We start from the raw sequence: 23737 nt of genomic DNA, 5'->3' as shown, positions 1-23737 counted from the left end.
TTTTTATATACCACCTGCATTATTTACGCCTACATTAGCATGTGAGTGTACAAACAAGGTATCAAGTATAATAAACAAACTTTCACAAGAAAATAATTCCTTTTATCCCATCCATTTCAAACCACCCCCATTTATATTCCATTTTGACCTAACCATAAAAGCACTCTTTTTGGTTAAAAAATAAGCAATACTAGCAGCTTAAGTGCGCTTTAATTTGACGAGCCTTTCAGAGTTTCATCATGTGATTGTCAAAGACTCTAAGCATACGCTCCAACAAAGGCGTAAAAACTGAATAAAAACTTTAATGAGCAACAAAAAACATTGCAACAACATGTCCGATTGTTTAAAGTTAGGGATTGTGTCTTTTCATGATCCGCTTTCCGATTTAAAAGGCTTTTACAATGCTGCAGCAGACCTTCAGCCAAATAGGGCCGATGGACAAGTGGAAAATTGATTAAAATGACGGGCTTATCAGCTGCGCTGCTAGGGACCTATTGATCATTGCGTTGCCACTGCGCAGCAGGCCTATATGTGGATTCTCGGTTGGGGCACCTTGATAGAAAATCAGGAAAACCTATGCGAAATCATTCCGCCATGAAACATAAAAAACACGCGGTGGAATGACCTTAAGTAGGGTTATGCTCGATTTGTTAATTCACGATGTTCGTCAGTTATTGTTATGTTCAATTACTCGGATTAATTTCTCGTGCTATAGGCATCTTGTATCTCAAGGCGCCTCGCCATTTAAACAGGTATATAATGTATTGGCCATCCTCAGAATTAAAGTTTGGTAATTTAATCCCATCATACCGATAATAATCTAATCTAATGGTACTGATATTTGTAGGCTTGAGGTACAAAAAGCAACACATTAAGCAAACTTACAAAAATCGGAAAAAAAATAAAGTATATCTATACATTAGCAATATTGTAAACGTTTGTATATAGCACAAATATTTTAATTGAGGTCTGTATTGCATCTTATTTTTAGTGGCAGCTCGCACCATAAAACGTCTATTGTTATTATGCGTATTCAATCTCGAGTCACATTTTATTATAATTTTTGAATGAATTTGTTTTTTAAACAAAACGGCGAAAAGTTTGTTAAGTCAGAAAGCGTATTGTTCGCCAAGTAAGCAGTATTCTTATAAAATTCGGTCATGAAGAGAACTGATATCAGAGCGCTACAGACATAAGAACAAATATCTGTTAAAAAATTAGCATTTTTGGAGCAGCACGCGCAAACTGTTTGGATTACTTCACTGTACATTAAATTCTCTTTACTTGAAGATGATTGACACCAGCGCGAGATTACATCAACCGGTAAGGCGTTACGTTGTGTCCACAGATATTCGAAACAAACAACAAACTTTGGAGCATAATGGTTGAAGGTTGTAGTAAGACGTAATAAGAATATCAAAGCCCATACAGAAGTAGGTATCATTTTGAACGTTTCGAATAACTCTTATTCATTTTCAACATAGCAATGTGCAAACAACATTCCAGCCGGTTCACTAACTGTTGTGGTCAAGAACCCGATGTTTCAGCAGCAAAAATGCATTTTAAAAACATAACACAGTGCGTTGGAAGTGTGTTTTTTGTAAGAACTTATGCAAAGCAGATCCAATTCGAAATGTTCAAAGTCGCAAGGGTAAAAATCGAAACGGCTGTAAAATGTAAATATGTTCTCAGCCCGCGATGGAAAATAAAATCTTTCCGGCGTTACCGCATCCATTAGTGACGTAATGCGCCGTGTCCCTGTCTCGCGGTGAAAAAGAAACCGTGTCTGTGGTATCGAATCGCCGTCAGCGATTAATCGCCAAATCGGATCGCCGCGGCCCCGGACCGAAAAACAGGCGACGTGACGTAACGTGTGCACCGGAGCGCGACGGAGAAACGAAACGCCGTTGTGTGCACGTGCGTCAGCGGTCTTCGACGATGGCAAGAGGTGAAGCTGAAAAGTATAGCCTGTGATCAAGCGCCATAACGAATTAGCGAGGTGCTGGTCGAATTAACCCGAGCCGGAAACAAAATCCGACGTGCGCGTCGAAGCAGGTTGAGGGAAGAGTTTACCGCGGCTCTTAGCCGAGGAAATTTCTTGCGAGGGCATGGCGGATATAAGAGGGGATCCCACGTTTATAGGAGTGGACACACCTTTTAAAAGTGAACGACTTGACTTAAGTGCAACTAAGTCAATGCTTTTAAATGACTTGACTTAGGTCTTTAGGACAAATGACTTGGGTTGAAATGAAGTGTTTTTTTTTAATTATTATAAAATTGGGTTATTTATCCTGTTTGAAATCGTCTTGCTCTAATTATGACTTGACTGGGACTTGACTTGGTATTTATTCAAAATGACTTTACTTGGAATTAAGTAATTTCAAAATGACTTGTTTACAACACTGCTAATGGACGTTTGCATAGTTGATCGTGGCCCAAACAACATACACGGAGTAAAATAGTTGTTTTTGCAAGCGACCTTAAAAGATCTTTTTACCGATTCATGTAGACCAGACAACAGAGTTTAAAATATATTGGAACAGTGTTTCAAAATATGCTATAATTTAAAAAATATCTAATAATGTAACGGGCTGTGGAATGTGCACCCTGCAACTTATCACAAAACCTAAAACATCGATCCTTTTTACCAAATTTTAAAATAACAAAAAACAATCAATTTCTTATATTTTGAATCAGAATATAATGCAAATAACGCAAAAACATAAATTTTTTTAGGTCTTTATACGCCAATGCCTCGATTTAGGCAGAAACATTTCACTAATATCAATTGGTTTGGGTAAATATCGCTAAATGATAAAAGTATATAGGTTTCTTATCAAAAAGGATCAATGTCAGGAGTTTACTGTCCACGTAAAAACTCCACATTGTTGTGCCTCTAGACGCGAGCTCTACTCCAATATGTAACCTTTTATAAGGATGTTATTAGTTTCATGTTGCGTTTGTTGTTAATTTTGCCTGTATGCGATCCTATACTTTACATGAAATTTGCACATGTGTAACTGAAGAAAAATGGCTCATGATTGTGCGATTTGCAACTTTTGGGTTCATAGTTTATTGTTTTTTGGATTAAATTGCTACTCATTATAGCCGATTTGGGCTATGTTTGGTCAGAACAGTATGATAAGGTTGATGGAGGTTTGAGTTGTACAAAGGAAATAGGCAAGATGACACCCTCTCGACAATTTGTTTTTTCCAACTTAATTTTTTGGAGCTTTGTGCAAACCTGTCAGTCATATATCACAATTGGTGGGGAACGAGCCTATTTGTTATTTTGAGTTTAGCCATTGCATTGTGTGTCACCACACCTTTTGAAACACGATTTATGCAATGTTAAGCGCACCGGGCGACATTTTTACGTGGTTACTGTGCAGTCTTACAACTCTGGAGTCAATGCCCTAACAACATGTTTGTTTTTATCTGCTTGATAAAATACAAAATATCAAGTACGAGCATCGCGCGATCAAGAGTCACCTTCTGTATTTTCATGTTTCCTCACTGATACGTTTTCGAAAAATGCCGCTTTTAATATAATAATTATTTAATATCTGGGGCGCAGTCACAAGGCAATTACCAAAGGTGGGGGTGGTAGAAAAAAGAAAAGAACCACTACTCTAGACTTTGATAAGACGATTTAAAAAACATGGAATCCGTTTAAAAGCTTTGGGAGCAAGCAATGCGAAAGCTGTTGAATACTTGCTTTTCAAAAACAAATCCAAAAAGTTGTTATTCCACCTCTGAGCGAGCCCAGTTTCCTGAACAAACATAATTTAAATCGTCCCCATATTCGATTTTCAAACCGCTGCCAGTCAAGTTTACGGCCGCAAAATATCGATCGGCGGACAATGAAGCGGCAAACCTGAAAGATTTAATCGAAAGTTAGGTTATGTCGCTGCCCCCTGCGGTCATAATACGCACACACTGAGGAGAAAGGGGAGATGCGCTGTTGCAATATTCTCCGGAAATTTGCTTCTGAAAAACGATTTCGGCGAGGCACTAAACCAGGGGCAGGCGCAGACAACTTAATTCTGCAGAAATTCGTTTCTTCGCCTCGAATCATGCAAACTAAATACGTCATCTGCCGCGGTATGTTACAAGAAAACAAGCGACATTTTTTGATTAGTTCTGATCTTGTAAAGTTATTTTGTACATTTTTTTTTTATTAATAAGGACGTGAGTTCGTTTTTGAAGCCTAAACGATCTCACATTAGCCATTGGTAAATGGATATTGTTAATCGAATCATTAAATCTTATTTTATCCGCTTTATTAATGCTGTTATCCCTGCGGTAAATCGCCTACCGCAGAGGCCATTTTACATCAAAAAACGCTATATAGCAACAGGTGGAAACATGCTACTAATGCGCTTTTATAATAAAGTAGTTTGACCAAATGAAATGATTTAAAGGTAACGCATACAACCAGTCGTAAATCAATATCTTCACTTCATCATCCACCAATCACGTTTTCAATAAGCAATATCGCAATCGATGATTTATCAATCTTTTTTTGTTAATCTTAGAAACAGCTGCAAATTTCAATTAAAACGCAAAGCAGCAGCGCACATGTCGTACAGTGCTATAACGAACCCCAAATCTGCCACAATTTCGGGATTACAACTTTCCCATTGAACGGTTATGCTGTTTGCACCGCACATTAGCGTGCTTAAGGCGGCTTACGACGGCAATAGCGTCAAAATCGCAGTTTGCCGCCGTTAATGCGATTCGGCGGATAATAAAGAAACGAAAATCCTGGACGTTTTGCTCTTATCCGGGCCTAGTTTTTAAAATTACTGGTGGTATATAACATCACTTCAGGTTAAAAAAGACTCCAAGATTCTAACAATTAGGTGTATAGCAATTTTAGTTATCCTTGTTTGTATATCCTTAGAAGCTTGGAATTTTTCTAAAAGGTAATCTGTTTATCAAGAAAGTCGATTTTTTTCTAGGTCAATGTGTGACGTATAACGCATTCCGCTGAAAAATGCTTCAGTCATGACGTTATCAGTTTCGTGAGCATGCGATTTTGACAGCAAGACATATATTGCGCTACCAGAGTAAACAATACCTTGTTTCTTGGATGGCGTAAAACAATACCTTGTTTCTTGGATGGCGTCAACATTTTTCTAAATAATATACGTATTGCGTTCGTGGGTTGTTTTGCGTATGAAAACACTTTTGTACTATTACGGATTAAGAGGCAGAGCGAAAAAGATTTATTTTTGCTTTGTGAAAACCGATTGGAACATGTTTCCTGTTTGGTATGCACGCGCTTTTTCTTGAATGTCGTATGGATACGAGGCAGAGCGAAAAAGATTTATTTTTGCTTTGTGAAAAACGATTGGAACATGTTTCCTGTTTGGTATGCACGCGCTTTTTCTTGAATGTCGTATGGATACGGATTTAAAACCAAATAGCGTTATAATGGTGGCGTCGGTATAGTTAGACATATTGCGTAATCAAATCAGCCCACAATCAGTTCATGTTTTCAGATGACCACACTAAGTGAAAACCCGGGGACTATAAACAGAGGTTCATTCAACAAACGGTTTCTCAACAGGGTCTTTCGCCGCCTGTCAAGTGAAAGTCTATATGATTAGCAGCTTCTATTGCGCCAGAGTCGGACGAAGGGCGAGCGGTCCAGCGACGGCGACAGCGAATAAATTAAATTCAACGGAATGTACGTGCGACATGTTTGATCTACCACAAGGACGCGTTTGCCAAGCACTCGCCTTTTCCTTAGCATTTGACAACGTGATAAGTTAGGTTTGGTAGTTGTACAGTTTTACGCACAAAACGTTAGGCATTGCGTCTGTCAGTTGTGTTGGGAAAATTATTCTTTTTTTTTTATATATAAATGTACAAGTAATGTAGACTATGTAGAGGTTGGAACTTGGTGCTTTAGCTAGCTCTCAAAGCAAGTGCGATTTCAGTTTTATGCGCCACAATAAAAAGCTGTTTTTTGTCCTAACCGCGTAAATGGTGGTGTATCAACTCTTCAATGTTTATCTGCAATTACAGGTTTCGCAACGCCAAAGATAGAAAAAAATAAATAGGAAAAATATGTAAGTGGCATTTAGGTGTAATTCTACTTGACGGGAAAGCGATTAGACGCTGCACCCTGGTGTAATTGCTTCGGAGGTAGTTCTGTTGGAAATAGGTAATTTCAATGGAAAGCGATTTATTAGAGTTTGCAGAGAAGGTACTTTCGAAAAAGTGTCGGGAATGAACGTGACCGCAGTGCGAAAAAGTTTCCGAGGTATTTTGAGACAAAGATTGCCGGTGTTCAAATGCCAGCGCCACTATTCGCCTTAATTAAAGCGAACCCGGGTGCGTACAACGTTAAAACGGCGACCTTAACCGTGGTAAGTGTTGGTCTTTGGATATGATTCACCATACTTTAACTTTGTTATAAATATTGTAAGCAGCGCCAATTAAAGGCGGGCTCTACATTTTGGCTGCAGATGTTCGCTGTGATGTTTCATGTTGGCCGCTTTGAATCTCGTTTTGGGCAAACCACACTCTGTCACAAAAATTCCTGACTGTTGATTTATACGTACTGTTAATTTATATAATTTTTGATTTGTTTTTTTAAATGTGAAACGCAAGGTAACTGTTATTAATTCATCGCTACCATATTTTGGCGCAAATTCAGACATTCGTAAATATTTGCCGCACAGTTTTAAAATGGGCAGAATATAAGCGTGGTCCAGCAACACCTAGCAAAAAATACTATTGTCGCAATTATCTTATAAACAATTTCATTGGTTGACTTTTCAACCACACACTATAAAGGTCGGGATTAAAAAGATAAAACGTTTTTGTCAATTTTTTTTTGTGGGTGTGAGAAGCCAAAGAAGTATCGTCAGTTAATTGAGATGCAAAGTTAAGAGCTTTCTCGATTGCAACTCAGTGCAAAGTTGAGAGCAGTCTCAATTGCAACTCAATCAAATGAAGCCGAGAAATGGAGTGTATCGCGTACACGTCACACGACGCGGTGCGAAGTGCGTCAAAGGCAGCCGCTTACACGCCACAAAACAAGTGCAGACGACGTGAAGCAGGTTAAACAGTTGGCACTTGTGCCTGTCGCCTACGTCACACAAAATCGCGCCGCTCTTCGCCGGCATTTTCTTGGCAGCTCGTCGAACGGTTAGCGAAGTTGCAGCGGGCGCCGGCTTTGAGGTTTAACCTAAACTTTTAAACCTCAAATATTCGACCTCATCAAAGAGCGGGTCCCTTTGGAGTTTGTTGTCGCCTTAAAATCGAATTACCCTCGCGCCACTCCGAAGGTAAATTTATAACCTCGTTAACGCCTTTTTTGCTGGAATTGTCGCACTGGCTGGCGCAACAAATGGTCTAAGGAAGTAATAAAAATAAGACAAACTCAGAAAGGCAGTAATGCCTTTTACCTCTGTCCGGTTCCCTTGAAGTCCCTTGTAAATATGGCAATTTTAAACCTGGTGTATATCACAAGTGTCGGTCTAATCTTTTCTTGTTTTAACAATCTATAAGCTTGAGGCATTTCCCAATACTTCTAAACAAGGAAAAGTTTTGGTGTTTTTATTCTGTAGGCCTTTTATTAAACAAGGCATGTATTTCCAATACGAAAAAATGGTATCGGTTAAAACTAAGCTTTGGGGGTGAGGTCGGCTCTTAAGAGCAACTTTCCACTCTTAAACCGCAGCAAAATTACGAAAAGGACGTTGAAAGTGGTCAAAATTAATGCGACCTCAATAATTCGCGGGCGAACCAAGCATAAATACAGTGTGTTTACGGGTAGGATACCGGCTAGCCAGATCCGACCTCGAATCGATTTTCCCGGAGTTTAAACGCGAATTTTTTGCAAGCAAATTCGCCGGAGATCGATCGGCCAGCGGTTCCCGGGGCCGCGAATGCGGAGGAACCGGGAAAAGCCACCGATAAGGTGCACGGCGCCTCTATATGCTCGCCTGCTGCCTGCTTTTCCGCGCTCGATTTGCTGGGCTGCCGAAATGTCCTTGCTTATAAGATTGATCTTTTTATTAAAGTCGACGCTTGAGATTTTTTTCATATAAATTTAACAAATGTGACTTATACAATATTTTGTCATACCATTGCAAATACAAACATATTTATATTATCCTCAATTTCATGGGTTTGTTTGCAATGAAAATGATATTTTTTCAGTCGTAGACCTACTTATTTAAGGCATCGCGCAGGCCTCGAAATTTCAGGAAAATTCACGCCGTATCATTGGGCGACTGATGGACTTACAACACACATAAGCGGCGTCGAGTTTGTCCTTGGTAAGACACGTGCAAGGAAACTTGCCATTTCTTTTGTATGCAAGGTCTTGTAATGAATTAATTTAGACTGAACTATTTCGTTTTTTGACTGCAGCAGAAAGTATCGTCCACGAAGTTTGGGAGGCCAGTAGGCGGGTAATGTCGGCCAATAGAATGCCAATGCGTGGTGTTCTTAGCGCATCCGCAATGATAGCGTGAGTGTAACAAGAATAACCAAGCGTGTGGAGAGTTAGTCAATGTGCGTATCAGCAAGGGTAATACACTTTACAAACAAATAAAGGCTTACAGACGTCAAAGTATCAAAGACCGCGGTCGATTGTCGTTTGTGGCTGATTGTACCGCTTTTTGAAACCGCTTGCAGTAGCAGAAATAGCGCTTGGATTAGAAGGTTTCCGATTACTTTAAACCTTATACCCAGGGGTTCTTAACCAGGGTTACGTGTACCCCTCGGGGGTACGAAGCACCATAGCAGGGGTTACGATATGCAGTGTGAATTTAAGCGCTCATCAGGCATATTTGTGAATAATGCGTAATTTACCAAAAGCAACAACAAAAAGCCATTAGAAAATTAACTGATTGTTGTGTGGGTTGTAAATATTGTTGAACTTACAAGACTCTTTTAATGCTTGCATTCAACGCTTTAGTTATAAATACCTTGAGTTTAATTCGTATTATTACAATTTTATTTACTGCCGTCGTCCATCGTAAACATGGGATACGAAAACATTTCATAAAAGCTCAAAAGGTGCGATCGCTTAAAAGTATAAGAAACAATATCCTGATTACACCAAACTCGCGTCCATGCGGAATCGAACGCGTGATTTGCTTGGCTTTTCGTCGAGTCGGGCCGCACGCGACTGGGAAGTGAAGAAAGTGAAAAAGGCAGGCGAACGTGACAGCGTCGTCGGCTGAAACGCAAAGAGCAGAGGATCGCGAGATCTTTAGCTACCCTTACTGGTCGAATGCGCGGGCGGCGAGTTAAACCAATCATCCTTTGTTGAATTATAAAAAAAGACCGTAGCGGCCGGAGAAGCAGCAACGTTAGTAGTACCAGCAGATGCAGTGGCAAACGGAAGGGTTTTTATCGCTTTTTTAAAGGTGTCTTCGCGTGTTGTAAGCAGTCTTTGTAATCGTGTGCACTGATGTAAATATTTGAATTAAACAGAGGCACTGTCGAAGAGTGTTTAATTTAAATGTTATTTCTCACAAAATATTGCTTAGAAATCAATTTAAAATCCCGTAATCCGATTGTAATTGGGTTCAATTTTTTTTTTCGCGACAACGCATAGTATTAATGAAGCCCATTTTTATTAAAATGGGCATTGTCCTAAAATTACTTTCGCAATTCTGCCAAATTTTGCAGGAAATATTGCTCAAAACCATCTCAATAAATCGAACATGTGAACTACAGCATGTTGGTCACCCAACTAAATCGAGCGGAGATCCAGTAATTATAACTTTTGATTTGAAAACACTCGATTATAGACGTTGAGTCTATCGTTTATAGCCCTGTTTTAAAGCGTTTTACCGAAAAGCTACCTAGGAAAAAGCTTTTCATAACCCCACACTTTAACAGCGTTATAAAGTTAGTGGCCATGAGAGGAAAACTAGTCATCGTAGCGAGTCGTCCTGGACAATACATAGCCCTCCCAGTCGCCCGGTCGACTGAATCCCTGCTGAGCGAACAGTCACTTTGAAAACTTAAAGTGTGAGAGAAGGTATGCCTTTCCCGCAGATATACGCGGCTCATTTTCTCGGCAGCGCGTCGTCGCGGGCGGCTGGAAGTTATGTCACCGCAGCGCCCCGTGCCGTGTCACGCTTTCCGTTGCGTTTTCCACGCGCCGTTTGCCGCGCACGCTCTCCCAACGCCGCAATAGCAGGACAGCTGAGGCCATGTAACCTAAGCCAGCACTTGCTTGTATTGGTATCAAAATATCGCAAGCCACTGCATGAAGAGGACCGTGATTTCGGTTGCTTTTAACTCTCGGCAATTTAAACGACTCAGGTGAACGTTTTACTTAGCTATATCTACTACACGATATTCACCGTTTATTTGTATGTGCCAGCCGTATAGGGCTTAGCAACGCTGCCTTAGGGGCGACGTAGCTTGCCCACCTTATTGCTACTGATGGTTCGGGACAGATAGGCTCGGTTGTTGTGTACAGTTAGATACGAGCGCTGAGTCAGTGTGGCAGAGGAAGGATAGGAAAGGGGGCAAACGGGTTCGCGTCGTTCCCGAAAGCGGTTAGTTTGCGCTGTGGCTTGCTATTCACATAATCAGAAGAAAGGTAGTTCAGATAAAGCGATCAGCGGCGCTTTCCTGTTTTTGATCATAGACTTCTATGGGAAGTTAATTGGATTATAAGGGTTTTTTTTTAGGGGGGTTGGCTTATACAAACATAACAGTTGTGACGCATTTAATAGTTTATAAATGCTTTAGAACAGTGATTCCCAAACTGTGTGCCGCAGCACACTACTGTGCCTCAAGAGATTGTCAAGTGCGCCACAAAACTTACTGTAATTTAAAAAAAATAAAGTATTTGTATTACCACTAGGCATACACGCAAGCATTTTAGACTTAAATATACGCCCTATATTTATTACAAAATTGATAATATTAAGACATTTACATATAGATTGTCGTGTGTTAAGGGCGATTGTAAAATTACTCTATTGTTGTTCTGTTAAAGGTGTGCCTTGAAGTAGTTGAGATTTTTTTGTGTGCCGCGAGCCAAAAAAGTTTGGGAACCACTGCTTTAGAATTTCTAAAAAAGCGCACTATGAAAACGCAGTTTAAAAGTGAATTGTAAATGATGTCCGCACACATGAAAAGGTGGTGTCGCCACTGTAATTTTCACAGCTATAAAATTGTTGCACCTTGAAACAACTGCTTGAATAAACAATCTATATATGAAGGCAGAAACTTTCTTATCAGTTAGAACCCCTGATTCTATTCATAACAAGTATATTGTCGATGAGATCAGATAACAATTTACAAGCCAGGATCTGTTAGAGGAGCGTGAATTAGGATTATTATCAATTATCGGGTGCGTGACTTTTGAAAAGGAACTCCCGAGTAGATATTGTACTAGTTTTCCTGTAATATTTTGGGCAATATGGATACCAACCAAAGAATATATGGGCGCGTTTAAGGCATCTGCACATTTAATCTTGAGGCCACAATAATAATGCTTCGGCAGTTATAGAGTAGAATTACGTTGTAAGCTTGACGTAACTTTTCACAAGGGCTGTTGTTGCGCAAACATGTTTGCGTATATGTTGTATATGCATGTAGACGGCGCACTGTTGTTTCTAATTTGCCTATTTGCGGAACTGCCTGCTGCATATGTCATGTCCGGTGATAGACTTCTGTTGCTTGGGCCATTGTTAACCACAACTGCTGCTTCTGCTGATGTTGTTGTTGTTGTTGCTATTAACCTAAAGCGTTAGCGCGCCGCCGAACCACCCATTTTGGCGTAAACAAGCCCAACCCGCGCGCATACAAAGGCAGCCACCAGTCTGACCGCAATTCTCCACCCTGTAAAAAACGCCTGTAACGTTTATCCGATCAGTAAGCGGAAAAGCCGCCTTAATTAGGCGTGCGTTGATGGACGGTGATCCGTGTTTCACTGGGTGACAACGCAAGGTTATAATATAGTCTGAATCAGCAGATGCTAAACGCTGAAGGCAGTTTTTTAGCGCGGCGGGAATTCAACCCTGTTTCGCCCACATGCGTGAAAATGTGCTGTTGAGTACAGTAGAAGCACCAACTGGTATGTGATGTGGAGATAGTAAAAAGGTTTACAAAATAATAAGGACGTTTCCGTGGAGGTACATCTGGGAGTACAGTTTGTTTCTTGGTAAATAACACAGGCCGCCCAGGGTGCGATAAATTAGGCTGCATTCCCTCAACATTTTGCCATCTAAGGTCTGTCACCTGCCCTCAAATATAGAACAAACGTACTCGCGCATTAGCTTCTTCCAGGCAAGGCCGTAAATCCAGCGAGAATCGCTCTTTCTCCTGTCGAGCGGCCGCGGATGTTGACTGCTGTACAGCGTCACTAGTCCTCAGCGGTGCGTTTCGCTTCCACGAAGATGGCGCTTCGGTTTGGCCTGGGGCTAGTGGCTGGCCGCAGCCTCGCGCTTGACAACTCGATTAAGCAGCGACCGCGCTCGCCTTTTAATTGCGCTCTTGTCCGACTGTATGGCCGAGGTAGCGGCGCTTTAGCTACTTAACGGTAGACGTCGCCAGCAGTTGAAAACGCGACCACCACTTGGGCCCGGTACGCCTTGCCGAAAAGGTATGCGCTCGAGACGTGTTTTTATATATACTGCTACGCATTCTTCCACGCCGCGTGCATTAAGTTAGCCAGGAGCGAATCGTCGACGATCATCGGTTTTGTTCGCGACGTGGATTGGCGATCAAGGCTGCCGGTTGAATAATAGCTTCTGTACAGTCAGTAGTAGCAGGAGTCTCTCGAAAGTTTTGGGCGTCAATCCTTGTTAAAAGTGTTGTGATATAAAGAGGGCGTTGCTGTATATAAACACACATTCGGGTAAGGTAGGCCGTTATTTCCCTGTCAAATGCGTGGGAAAAGTGCGTTCTTGTGTCAAACGCGTGGGAAGTGTGCGTTCACATCGTATGTAATTACCCGCATTCAGTCCTTCCTTTTTGAAAGGAAATTGGCCGCAAATAGCGTTAGAGAAATGGTAACAACACGCGGAAGCCGACTGACAGCACCCCTGACAAGGAATCTATCTGATCGTTCGCGACACTTTTGCTGCACCAAAGGTAGTTTAGCGTGTTTTATGCTAATAATCTTAAATTTTTCGGCACTTGTGTTATAGTTGTCAGCCACGCCGAACTATTTAGTTCTAAATTATATTTCGGTCGTATTTTTAAATTTCATATATATATATATATAATTATACATATATATGCTTTGTAGGGAAACCCCGCTTGTTGGTAAACCGTCCTAACCAACTTTGCAACCAACATATCCAATAATGTGATTTTTCCGTTAAATTATTCCTTATAAACGAATGCTAACTTGTTGGATTGAGTTTGAGTAGGACACTACTTTGGCTGCAAACAAACGCGTCCTCAACGTTTTCATAGAAAGATTTCGCAACCAAGAGACAGGATATTTTCGCAAAAGCATAGCCAGGAAAGGGTGGTGTTTTTAGTGAAAAAGCTACCCGCGTGTTGCCAGTCGAGCATATATCCACGGCGTCGCGCTTGTTATAGGCAAAACAGGAAAGTGCCAAATCGCGGTTAATCTGGTATGTAATAAAAACCTCCAATCAGACTAATTTGATGGATTATCGATTGGTTTAGTTCCGATTTGCATTACGGGTCCCAAAATATCAGGTAACATGTAAATTCATCACGTAGATCGTGGTATCGATTGATCACGTGACAGAGTCCTACGTGACGGCATAGATAAAACAGTTCAATTATACATGGCTCGTTGGAACATGTCGCATTTTTTCTCCAGGTTAAAACGCTGCATACATACACATACTAAAATAGGCAAGTGAGAGATGCGTAGTCCACATGCCGCGTAGAAAGTACTGGCGGCGAACCGGCTTACCCCCGCTGCAGCAGCAATGGAATTACTGACAAACGCCAGCGCGACTCACAGACAACTGGAACTAATCGAGTTCGAGGTGCCTTTCTGCGGGCCGTTCGCCTGCGCCTACGCCGATAACGGCGCGCCAAATGGAAGCGCCTCCGCGGTTTTGTGGGACTGCATGCCAGGCCCGTGTCGCCGACGGATCGAAGGCTTCACCGCACTGCTGTTGCTGCTCGCCGCGCTTACGACCGCCTTGAACGGCGCCGTCCTCGCGGCCAACCTGCTGCCCAGCACCCGTCGGATCGTGCGTCGCAACCCTACCATGGAGAACTACTCGATGTACGTGCTCTCGATGGCGCTGGCCGACCTTCTGGTGGGCTCTGTGGTCCTTCCAACCGTCCTCGCCTTCCTTCACTATGAGCTAACCGCCGAACGCCGCCCGGGCCTCAGAAGCGCAACCGCCGGTGGCAACCTTTCGATTCCCGACGGGAGCTTGACGCAGCGCGCCCTGTCGTCCGGATCCGGATCCGGCTCCGCGACGCTCGTGAACTCCGTCGGGGTTGTGACGCACCTGGCCGTCTTTGTGTCGATGTACACTCTGGCGGCGGCCAGCGCCGACCGCTTTTACACGTCCACCAAGCCGATCAGCACCAAGTCCATTAACCTTTCCAGGTAACTTCAAATACTAATTCCTTATAGCTCTCCGTGTGAAACTGTAAAGCTAAACGGCTTGTTCAGAGGACCATTTTGAAACGCTTAGGGCAGTGATTTCCAACCTTTTTCAGTTCGCAACCCACTTCAAGTTTTATTGTGCGACCCACAATGAGATCAAACGAATAAAAAACAAATTAATGAGAAAATAAATCATACACATGCAATTTACTATTAATGCGAAACCTAAGTTTGCATATTGAATATTATCAGTTCAAGCATAAATGTAACGTAATGATAATGCAATAATTTCGTCATAGAAATCTAATAGAAAACTGCAACATTAGAAATGCATCACCACCCACCTAAAATAGCTTCACGACTTATCAATTGTTCGCGACCCGCTGATTGAGAAGGCACTGGCTTAGGGTTTTGTGGCAATGGCAATACTTCAGCTTAGTAGGTATGTTTTTGCCAATTTTTAATCCGACCCTCGCTTCGGTAACTGTTAACCGGCTGAAAGCCGTGCAAAGTGTCAAAAAAAAAACGACGCATGGAAGCTCGTCCGAGTTACGGCAATTTGCGCATCGGCGGAATGGCACGATTTCGGTTTCCTGTGCAGGTTCGCGAAATGCCACTGGGCGCGCGCCGATGTGGTGTTGCCTTCCCGCATCGCTCGCCGTTCCCAACTGACTCTTCACAAAGTTCGGTTACTGTTAAACGGTGACCCGCGCTAGCCGACAAAAGCCGCAAATTAAAATATTTCACGCCGGGGGTTATCGCGGTCAAACTCGCAAAACGCAGCGCCGTCAATCAAATCCGGACCTTGATGATTCGATTAAACTCTCGTGGGGCGAAATACGTGCGTTGTAATGATTCAGCGCTGCGTCGAGAAAACGAGTTTAATTTCATCCACAACACTTGTGCGTTTTACCATATTAGCTCACGGGCAGCAGCCATACTTGACGTTCAGAGGTCGCCGTCCTCTCTTGCCGTAAACAGGCGTTCGTTCGCCATATGACAGCCCATGCCTTGTTGTTCATTTGCGTACAAATGCGACTAAGCGAGGTTGGGCGCCATTTAAAGTCAATTGGGTCTGCGGGATGAGCGACATAATACCTGGACACTTCTAATACCGCACCAAATTAGAAAATTCGGTCGAAGCTATATTGAAAATATAAAATAAAATTCGGCCGACGATATATTCATAATATATCCAAAATCGTTTAAAAGATATTTGGAATTTGGCTTTTGTTTTTTTCAAGTTACTCTATGATACAACACCTGTTATTGTTCTAACGCGTTCAAAACATTGCGACCCAACTATTAGCTAATTAAATTCCAACGAGTGAAAACATCATTTTAATCTACGCCGCCGTTAAATTTATTGATTTGATGTCACACCCTTTGCTTAAGATGTTTTGTTTTTTCTGGAGGGAACTCTTTGTTTCGTATGCCTTTATCCCCGTGGGGGTAAGCGTTAGGGGTGCCACATGGGTCGCAATCAATGATTAAGGTCACCCTGTATGACGTCAAATTGGTTGCCTAAACACGTTCACAGTGCGTCAATGAAATCCTAATACAGATTTAACGATATTCCTCCTGATGTTGTTTGATCGATTCGTGTTTGCAAATCGACAAAATTCCGTAAATGAGCTAGTAATAAGGGAGCGGTCCAGGCATGACGTCAAGCGTAAGGAAAATGTGGCGCAGATGAACAATCGATTTTAATGGTGCTGTCTGGATGCTGAACCCTGTTTGTCGAGTAAGCCTTGCCCAACAAACCGCTAAACCGTCAAAAACATATGCGATTCTAATTATGTTTCGACGACCTTCACCGAAAGCGTTTATCACTGTATTATTATTATCAAACCGCAGTACGTGACTATGTAACTCAATGGTTCTCAACAGGGGTGCCGCGGCGCCCTGGGGTTTAATTTCTGATACTCAAGGGTGCCGATAGATATATTTTTGAAGTTTAAGAATCTGATTTTTGCTCAATCGGTAAGCTTCTTGATATAACTATTTGTGTACGATTAGAGACCATTATATCAAAAGACATTTCCCTTAACGTTTTAAGTTGATTGTGTTGTTCCAGTTGCATTTATAGTAACATTTTAGTAAAATACTCAACGAAAATTCCAGTCAGTGTGCCGAAAATTTAATATTATTTTTTAGGGGTGCCGTAAGCCATATAAGGTTGAGAATTACTGATATAACTAAACAACGTCATTCATTTTAAAAACTTAGCAGTCGAGAAGTGAGAATTAGCACAGAAGCCTTGCAAATTAACCTAACGGTATGGCAAATCATTCGATAACCAAATGTTCTTTAAAGTGCTTGTTTCGTCGCCAAACATTTTCGCATTTTTCAGTGCAAAAGAATTATTCTAATTTTTGTTCCGCAGCTCCTCGTTTCGTCGCAAACTGAAGACGCTGAGCTGCCTGAAGATGCAGCGCTCCACCTTCCTCGTGGTGCTCATCTGGATGCTGGGCGTCCTCTTCTCTATGGTTCCGCTCTTTCTCTATCCCAAGTTCCAGTACAGTTCAATCGGCCACGCGTTTGTCGTCCTTGCCTCTAACTCAAAGCAGTCCTTTATGGCGTATTGGTAAGCAATTATAATTGTAACCAACCTGTCCCCACAATGTTTTTGTGATTCTTCCCAGTTTAGGGCATTAACGCGAATAAAACCATTCGAACGATCCAAGGTCAGCCATTCATGTGATCAAAAGTAGAGTAGAATGTACGTATAAATCGGGGTTTAAATAAACCAATTGAGTGCAAAGTCAAACCTGCTGCCATTTGTTGACATGGCAAGTAACAAATTTGTCGACACGTATTTATAACTTAAGATAAGCAAAATATAATAAATATTATTGACTTGATAATGACGCCGTAAAAGTCTAAAACGCCAAAAAAATAAATATATAATAGCTGGAAGAGCGTCTCGTTGGTAGCCACAAAACATATTTTGCGTCAATTTAAGCACGCGCCATCGACGGCACAGAGACGTTTGGGTGAATAGCGGCTTCGCGGTGTTTCACACAAAGTCTTATATTTGTAACTTTTAGAAGCGCCTCGTAGGGTTCTGCGTTTCGACTTGGGGCAAATCAAAACTTAGCGATGCCGGTTCAGCAGGACGACGTCAAATAACAAGCCGTTCATTTCAATTGTCCACAGGTACGCCGGCGCACTGCTCCTACCGCTGGTCACCACCTGGATCTTCAGCTCACTCATCTGCTTCACGTTGTGGCGGCGAAAACGACGGCTCAAGAACTCCTACTCGTCTCGCAACGGCTCGCTTAGCCGCAGCCAACGCAGCCGGGGAAGCAGCAGGCGGAGACACGGGGGTATTCACCGGCGACCGAGCGTCACCGAAAGCCACGTCACGCAAAGCGGCATCGACAGGTTTGCGAACGACAGCGAGGCGCTCAACCCCAACTCTAAGATATCGGACGATTCGGTGTGCGTCCTACCACCGGCTCCCGCTCCAGCGACGCCTGTGGTGCCCCTTAGGAAGCAGATCCACAAGATGCCGATCCGGAAGACGATGTCATCCCCGGCGGGAGTCACAACGCCATCCAGGGCTACGAGGCGCCCGTCCAGCCTGGACACAGCTCTAATCAAGCAAATAGCCAGCCTTCAGGATGGTGTCCACCACAAGCGTACCCTCTCGCAGCCCAGCACGCCGCCACATCACCCGCAAATGATCGACGACTGCTTCGTGGCCAAGAAGCTGCTTTGTCGGCGCAGCTGGGGAGGTTGCCCGGACGACGTGAGGCACAGGACTGATGCCGAGCGCAGCAGAAGCCCGCTGGGCGTCGGGCCGTTGTCGGGAAGCTTCGCTAACATCGTCTTCTCGCCGGCGCCGTCGCCGACTTTGAGCCTCAAAGTTCCCGCCGAGCGCAAGGTCGAGCCCCAGCGCAACCCGCGCACGCCTACGCGGCTGCGGCGAAAGTCGTCCGTGTTCCGCGCGCGCGAGATGCTGCGCTCGAAGTCGCTCGAGTCGAACATCGTCAAGACCCTGGTGGCGGTGGTGATCGCCATCTCGACCGCCATCGTGCCTCTGCTGATCGTGATCGCGCAGATAGCCGGGCGCGGAGCGTTCGAAATGCGCCAGATGAGCCGCGACGTGAGCGCGCTGGTGATCTGCATGACCGTGCTCTTTTCCAACAGCCTCTGGAATTGTCTCATCTACGGCGCGCGGATGCCCTACTTCCGGCGCTCGGTGCAGCGCTTCTCGCGCAAGAATCTCCGCCGGTTTAAAGCGGCCTGCTGCTGTCGGCGACTACGTAGGTCCTGGCGCCACGCGCTGCGTAAACGGCGCAGCGTTGGTTCGGTGCGTGGGAGTCCGCGACGGGACCTTCAGCTGCAAGCGAACCGCGAAGAGCTGATTGTCAGCGATGTGTTCAGCACGATGCGTTGCGCCGAGGATTCGCGCGAGTGCAATTACGTCATGAAGCAGTGCTAAGGTTACACCGTGACGTCACGGCTGGAACGCGCCTACAGCCGCTGTTGTAATTCCAGAAGGCGTGTCCCCTCTTTTTTTACGCTCTTGTTGAGACGAGCAAGGTAAAAAGGAAATGCTGAGTAGACTTTGCACAAGACAACATTCCTTTTCGTTTTCTGCGCGTTGTTTCAGGTATTTAAGTTATTCCTACAAAGCCAGCGTCGCCGCAAACGTTCCACGCACTTTACGCGGGGCACTTGGTTTTACAAAATAAAATTCGTGGCAGCTTAAAGTGCTACGACTTGCACATTCGGTTGTCCTTTTGTACTGTTTTATCTCACAGGTCGGTACCGCAACGTTTTGCACTGTATTTGCGAAGCGTCAACCCTCCCCCCCCTCCCCCCGTAACAATCAATTGTTTAAATTGCACATCGAAGTAGGACCTCCCATCTAATGCCGTCTCCAGTCCGTGTTCCTGTTATGGCACCTGTCAAGTTCCATCAGAGAGATATAAAACCAGTAAAAAAAATCATTTTTGTATTTGTGCTTATGAAGAAAATGCCTTCCATCGTTTCACTTGAACACTTTAAAAACTGGATAACAATGATTGCAGAAAAAGGCTGACAAAGAATCGATGTAAACTGTTTGTTTATAAAAAAAGATATATAAACATGGGTATCGTCCGCTAAACTTCGCCTTCCCTTTCGGCACTGTTCTCGCATTGAGCGAATTTCGTAAATTGTAAAAACGTACACTGCTCCGTCGAGATTACACTTTGTAGGTGTTCCTTTATGTCGCCGTTCTCCTGTTACTGTTGCTGCTCTTTACTTTACCTTTTTCTTTTGTTTTTCTTTTCTATTTGTACGTCGTACAGTGTTGGTTATTTCCGTTAACACGAAACTGTAACAACAGAAACTGGCGTATCTTCTCCATTTAGAGTTAGCCACACCTTACAAGAATGTAGTAAAATCTACCTTACGAGGCTTACGTAACCATAAAGTGATCGGAGGGCCGGTTGTTGATCACGGCGATTACATAGCTACTATTAATGGCCTCTTTGGTAACTCTATCGGTAAATATCAAGGGCTGCTTTAAACGATTCTATATAGGTCGGCTTGGGAAAAAAGTCAACTGCTGAAGTTTGGAGAATGTTATTTTATAGCCAGATCACGAACTTCCGATAGCTAAACAACGATATAAACCTAGGTTGTTTTTTGCTTTGTATATGGAACACTAGTTTACCCTCCGGGCTTTGAAATAATGTGCAAATCAATTTATCCAACCAAGACCTCGAACACACATACACGGATTGCATCAGAATGGTTATAATATATCCCCCACAGAACAGCTGTAATTAATTGCGTAAGGTGCGCAGCACGAAAGTAGTATTGATTTTGTGTTGTATGAACCACCAACAGCTGTTTGGGGAAAAAAAATACGTTTAACTAATATTATCAAATAGCGCTAAACAGGACACAGTCCTATACCTTGTACTTTATCCGATACCGCTGTCTGATATTAACCTAAACTTATCAGTCCGACGCGATGTATAGGGCGGCAATATTATGAAAAACAACTTTGTAGAATCAAAACGAGCAAATGTTATATTTTTAGCCTAATAAAGGACAATTTTACTTTAGCGTTGAAAAGTTTCTTTCGCACGGTTTTCTGAGATTTTTTGTTTGTTTTATCAATGGAAAAAGAGAAAAAGCACTGGATCGCAAAAATGGCTGAAATGCGTTAATAAATGGGTATCGGGTTGGCATAGATAGTATCAGAGGGTTATAGTACCACATGACATGGATCACTTCCAAACCGATTTTAACATATATCTTTAGAATACAAAGCCTTGTCGATAAACACTCCTTAACCAGGACCTACTAGACCTGGAACCGTTACGCAATGTTTGGCCAGAAAGATCAAGTACGATACCAAATGACGTCATTAATGTGCTCAAACAAGCTAAAAGCTAAAAAAGGTAAATTAAACAATTTTTGCTTGTTTACTAGAGAAGGGCCTATAATCTTGCAAACCAAGCAAGTTACAAAAGTAAATGAAAATACATACAAAAATTTAACCTTTCAAAAATTAAGGGACCTAGTTTTTCCAGGCCCTAAGGCTATAGCCTTGGTATATAGTCTAATGGTTAACCCGTCCATGACACCACTTACCTACGGGCGGAACGTCGGGCTGCGGGTGTGAAGTGGTGACGGGAATGAGCGGAGGGAAGCCCGTCTGTGTTTCGACCAGCTCGCTGGCCCAGCTTTCCAAGCGCTGAACGCGGTCCAATGCTTCTTCGGCGCTCGAGAGCACTCCTTCGATGCTCTTTCCGATCGCTCCGAGTCGCTCTTCCGAGACCCTGCCGCCGGGATGGGAGTCCGGACGACCTGATTGCCGATCAGCCAGGGAAGAATTGAGGGCGTCGAAGCGTGCCTCCAGCTTCCTGACTAGCGCCTGCGTCTCCCTGCGCTGTATGGCGGAGTTCGAATTGACTAACAACAGGATCGAAATTGGCTAAGACAATTTTTTTACATTTACGTAGTTAAAATAGGCAAAAAAATCAGTTTGGCGGGGCATGGCCACGTAACCCCAGGATCAGCCCCATGCATTCATCTATTGTTTTATTACAGCTCTCCGTAACCATAGAGCTCCTTTCCTTAAAGGGAGTTTTAGCTATTGCGTCAACTCTATGTGCTACCTTCAAAAACGAGTTACAAGTCCGATTTTATCCATACGCACTGAATACACATTACACAAGCTATCAGTGTTGTGACCTGCCAGCTTTGTAAATCCCTGGCAAAATACAATACTATAGTACATAGCAAGCTGGACTGGTTTGTTTAACATTTAACACAACACATATAATTGAATATAGCTTACTGTTGCTGCCAGTCATTTGTATCAATTATAGAATCTATATAATCTTCCAAACATGGATCCTTGGGGAAGATTCAAGGATCAGCGCAATATTTTTTACTTTTTTCTAAAACATTTTATAAGCTATAGAGCACATAATTGACATAATTGATAATTGATTTTATACTGTACAGTATTTTTTTATATACAAAGCCGTTGTCATTAAATTCGTCACAAAGTGTTTGATTAAATTCTTTTGTGCGATTCTGACAGAAGTTTGTTCGCTTGTTGTTATTGATAAAATGCGGATATAAAGCAGATACTGGCGTATTTAGAGAAAGTGCGTAGAAAAACGCCTCCAAGGTAAACTTACTAAACGTACAACGATGAACACATTAAAGGAAGTGCTTTAGGCGCTATGAGAGAATATGTTTTTAAATAATTTACTTTTAGGAAACTCACTAAGAGCAATATCAATATTTGTTAGAGTAGGGCTGGTACTGATTCTCCGTATGGTATCGGTACATTTTCGATATTATGGTGGTGTCGGAACCGGTACAACGACAAATCGCTAATCAGTAAAGTTTACCACTAAAGGGGACTTTATGATCAACCGTAAAGCAAATATGGCGCGATTCAGTAGTTCGCGGCTCTCGCACGTCTTGATTCCCCCTATTTGATTAATTACACTTTTACAATAAAGTAATGTTAATGGAGTCGGACTACCGTACTATATTTGTCCAATGTATCATCGGTATTAAAAACAGCCTTTAGTTTCAGATGTAAGTGCAACATTGTGTCGGGAATGAATACACACGACCCGTTTACTATTATATTCACCAGGTTAACGGGGTACTTCTGACAATAAAAATATTTGCAACTATAATAATTAGTCTGAATCGTTGGTGCTTTGAAAGCAAGAGCGTTTTGCAAACCTTTCAAAGCAACAGTGTGTTTGAATACAATCACTTGCTGAAACAAATATTTTTTTGATTAGAAGGAAACCATGACAGATTGGCCTTATATATCTGATGTGGTAAAATGCAACCAAGACGTTTGCAAACAGCTTTATTTAATTTACGTTCTAACCCACTGCTGTGGAGACTGAGCCAGACTTGGGAAGTGGGACTCGACGTATAGCCGGTTTAGTTAACTGAAGTCCGACTCGGGACCCGATATAAACTACTTAAGATCACTCGAGTCCCAAATCCGACTTTCGCTTGCGCGAAAGCAAGTTGCGAACCGTTATGGCTGCACATTGTAAATCGTAAAGATCGGATAGCATTGGATAGCTACATATTGGTGCAATACAAGTTTGTGCAGTCGTCATTCGCATGCGGCCGATACGCTATACCTAGTGGCCCGCAAAGTCGTAAGGTTTTACGGTTTATTTTATCCTAATGGAAGTGCGAGATATACTAGGGAATCGCTCGATATCAAAAATAACATATTGGTAGTACGTTGCTTTGACGGTGACCTTTCGATCTGGAATATTTCAAATACACTGTTTCAAAATACTGGTGCAATCAATTATGAGCAAAGGACTACCAGCCTCTTAGCGGTTTCAGGATAATGAATCGCCAAGCGGGCTTCAAACCGTAAGGACAATCATCTTTGGCCTAATGGTTTTTCACGGTACGTGTTAGTTCAAGATTTAGCGGGAAGTAATGAGGAAATTTTAAACAATTTGACAGAACTGTGGGTACCGGGAGTTCAATGCCCCGATTAACTTGCTCGACTTAATATTGCGTAATGCTAAAATCGAATATGGGAAGTTGCGTAACGTCGTCATGCCGGTTTGTGCAAGTGCAAATTCTCCAACTGCGGGAAGCGTAAACAAACTATTGATGGCTTTACTTTTCAAACTGCTTTAGTTGAACGCACAACGAGTTTGTTCGAGTTCG

At 42.7% G+C, this 23737-nt stretch overlaps 2 protein-coding genes across 2 annotated transcripts in view; one reads left to right on the top strand and one right to left on the bottom strand.

The window, feature by feature from the left end:
- Positions 1-23737, bottom strand: part of LOC146167471 (techylectin-5B-like) — a 29276-nt gene that overhangs the window by 3458 nt on the left and 2081 nt on the right. Inside the window, exon 4 of the mRNA XM_083385732.1 lies at positions 21149-21446. Coding sequence (XP_083241858.1) covers positions 21149-21446 — 298 coding nt within the window. The remainder of the gene's footprint in view (positions 1-21148; positions 21447-23737) is intronic.
- Positions 13761-19840, top strand: LOC146167472 (uncharacterized). The gene is made up of 3 exons (XM_083391243.1): positions 13761-14548; positions 16935-17135; positions 17708-19840. The coding sequence occupies exons 1-3, from the start codon at positions 13911-13913 to the stop codon at positions 18996-18998; spliced, it is 2130 nt and encodes a 709-aa protein (XP_083247369.1). The 5' UTR covers positions 13761-13910; the 3' UTR covers positions 18999-19840.

Source organism: Ascidiella aspersa, chromosome 1, assembly GCF_963924565.1.
Source record: "Ascidiella aspersa chromosome 1, kaAscAspe10.2, whole genome shotgun sequence".
Taxonomy (NCBI): domain Eukaryota; kingdom Metazoa; phylum Chordata; class Ascidiacea; order Phlebobranchia; family Ascidiidae; genus Ascidiella; species Ascidiella aspersa.
The sequence above is the reverse complement of the archived record's forward strand: the minus strand, read 5'-3'. Positions and strand labels throughout refer to the sequence as shown.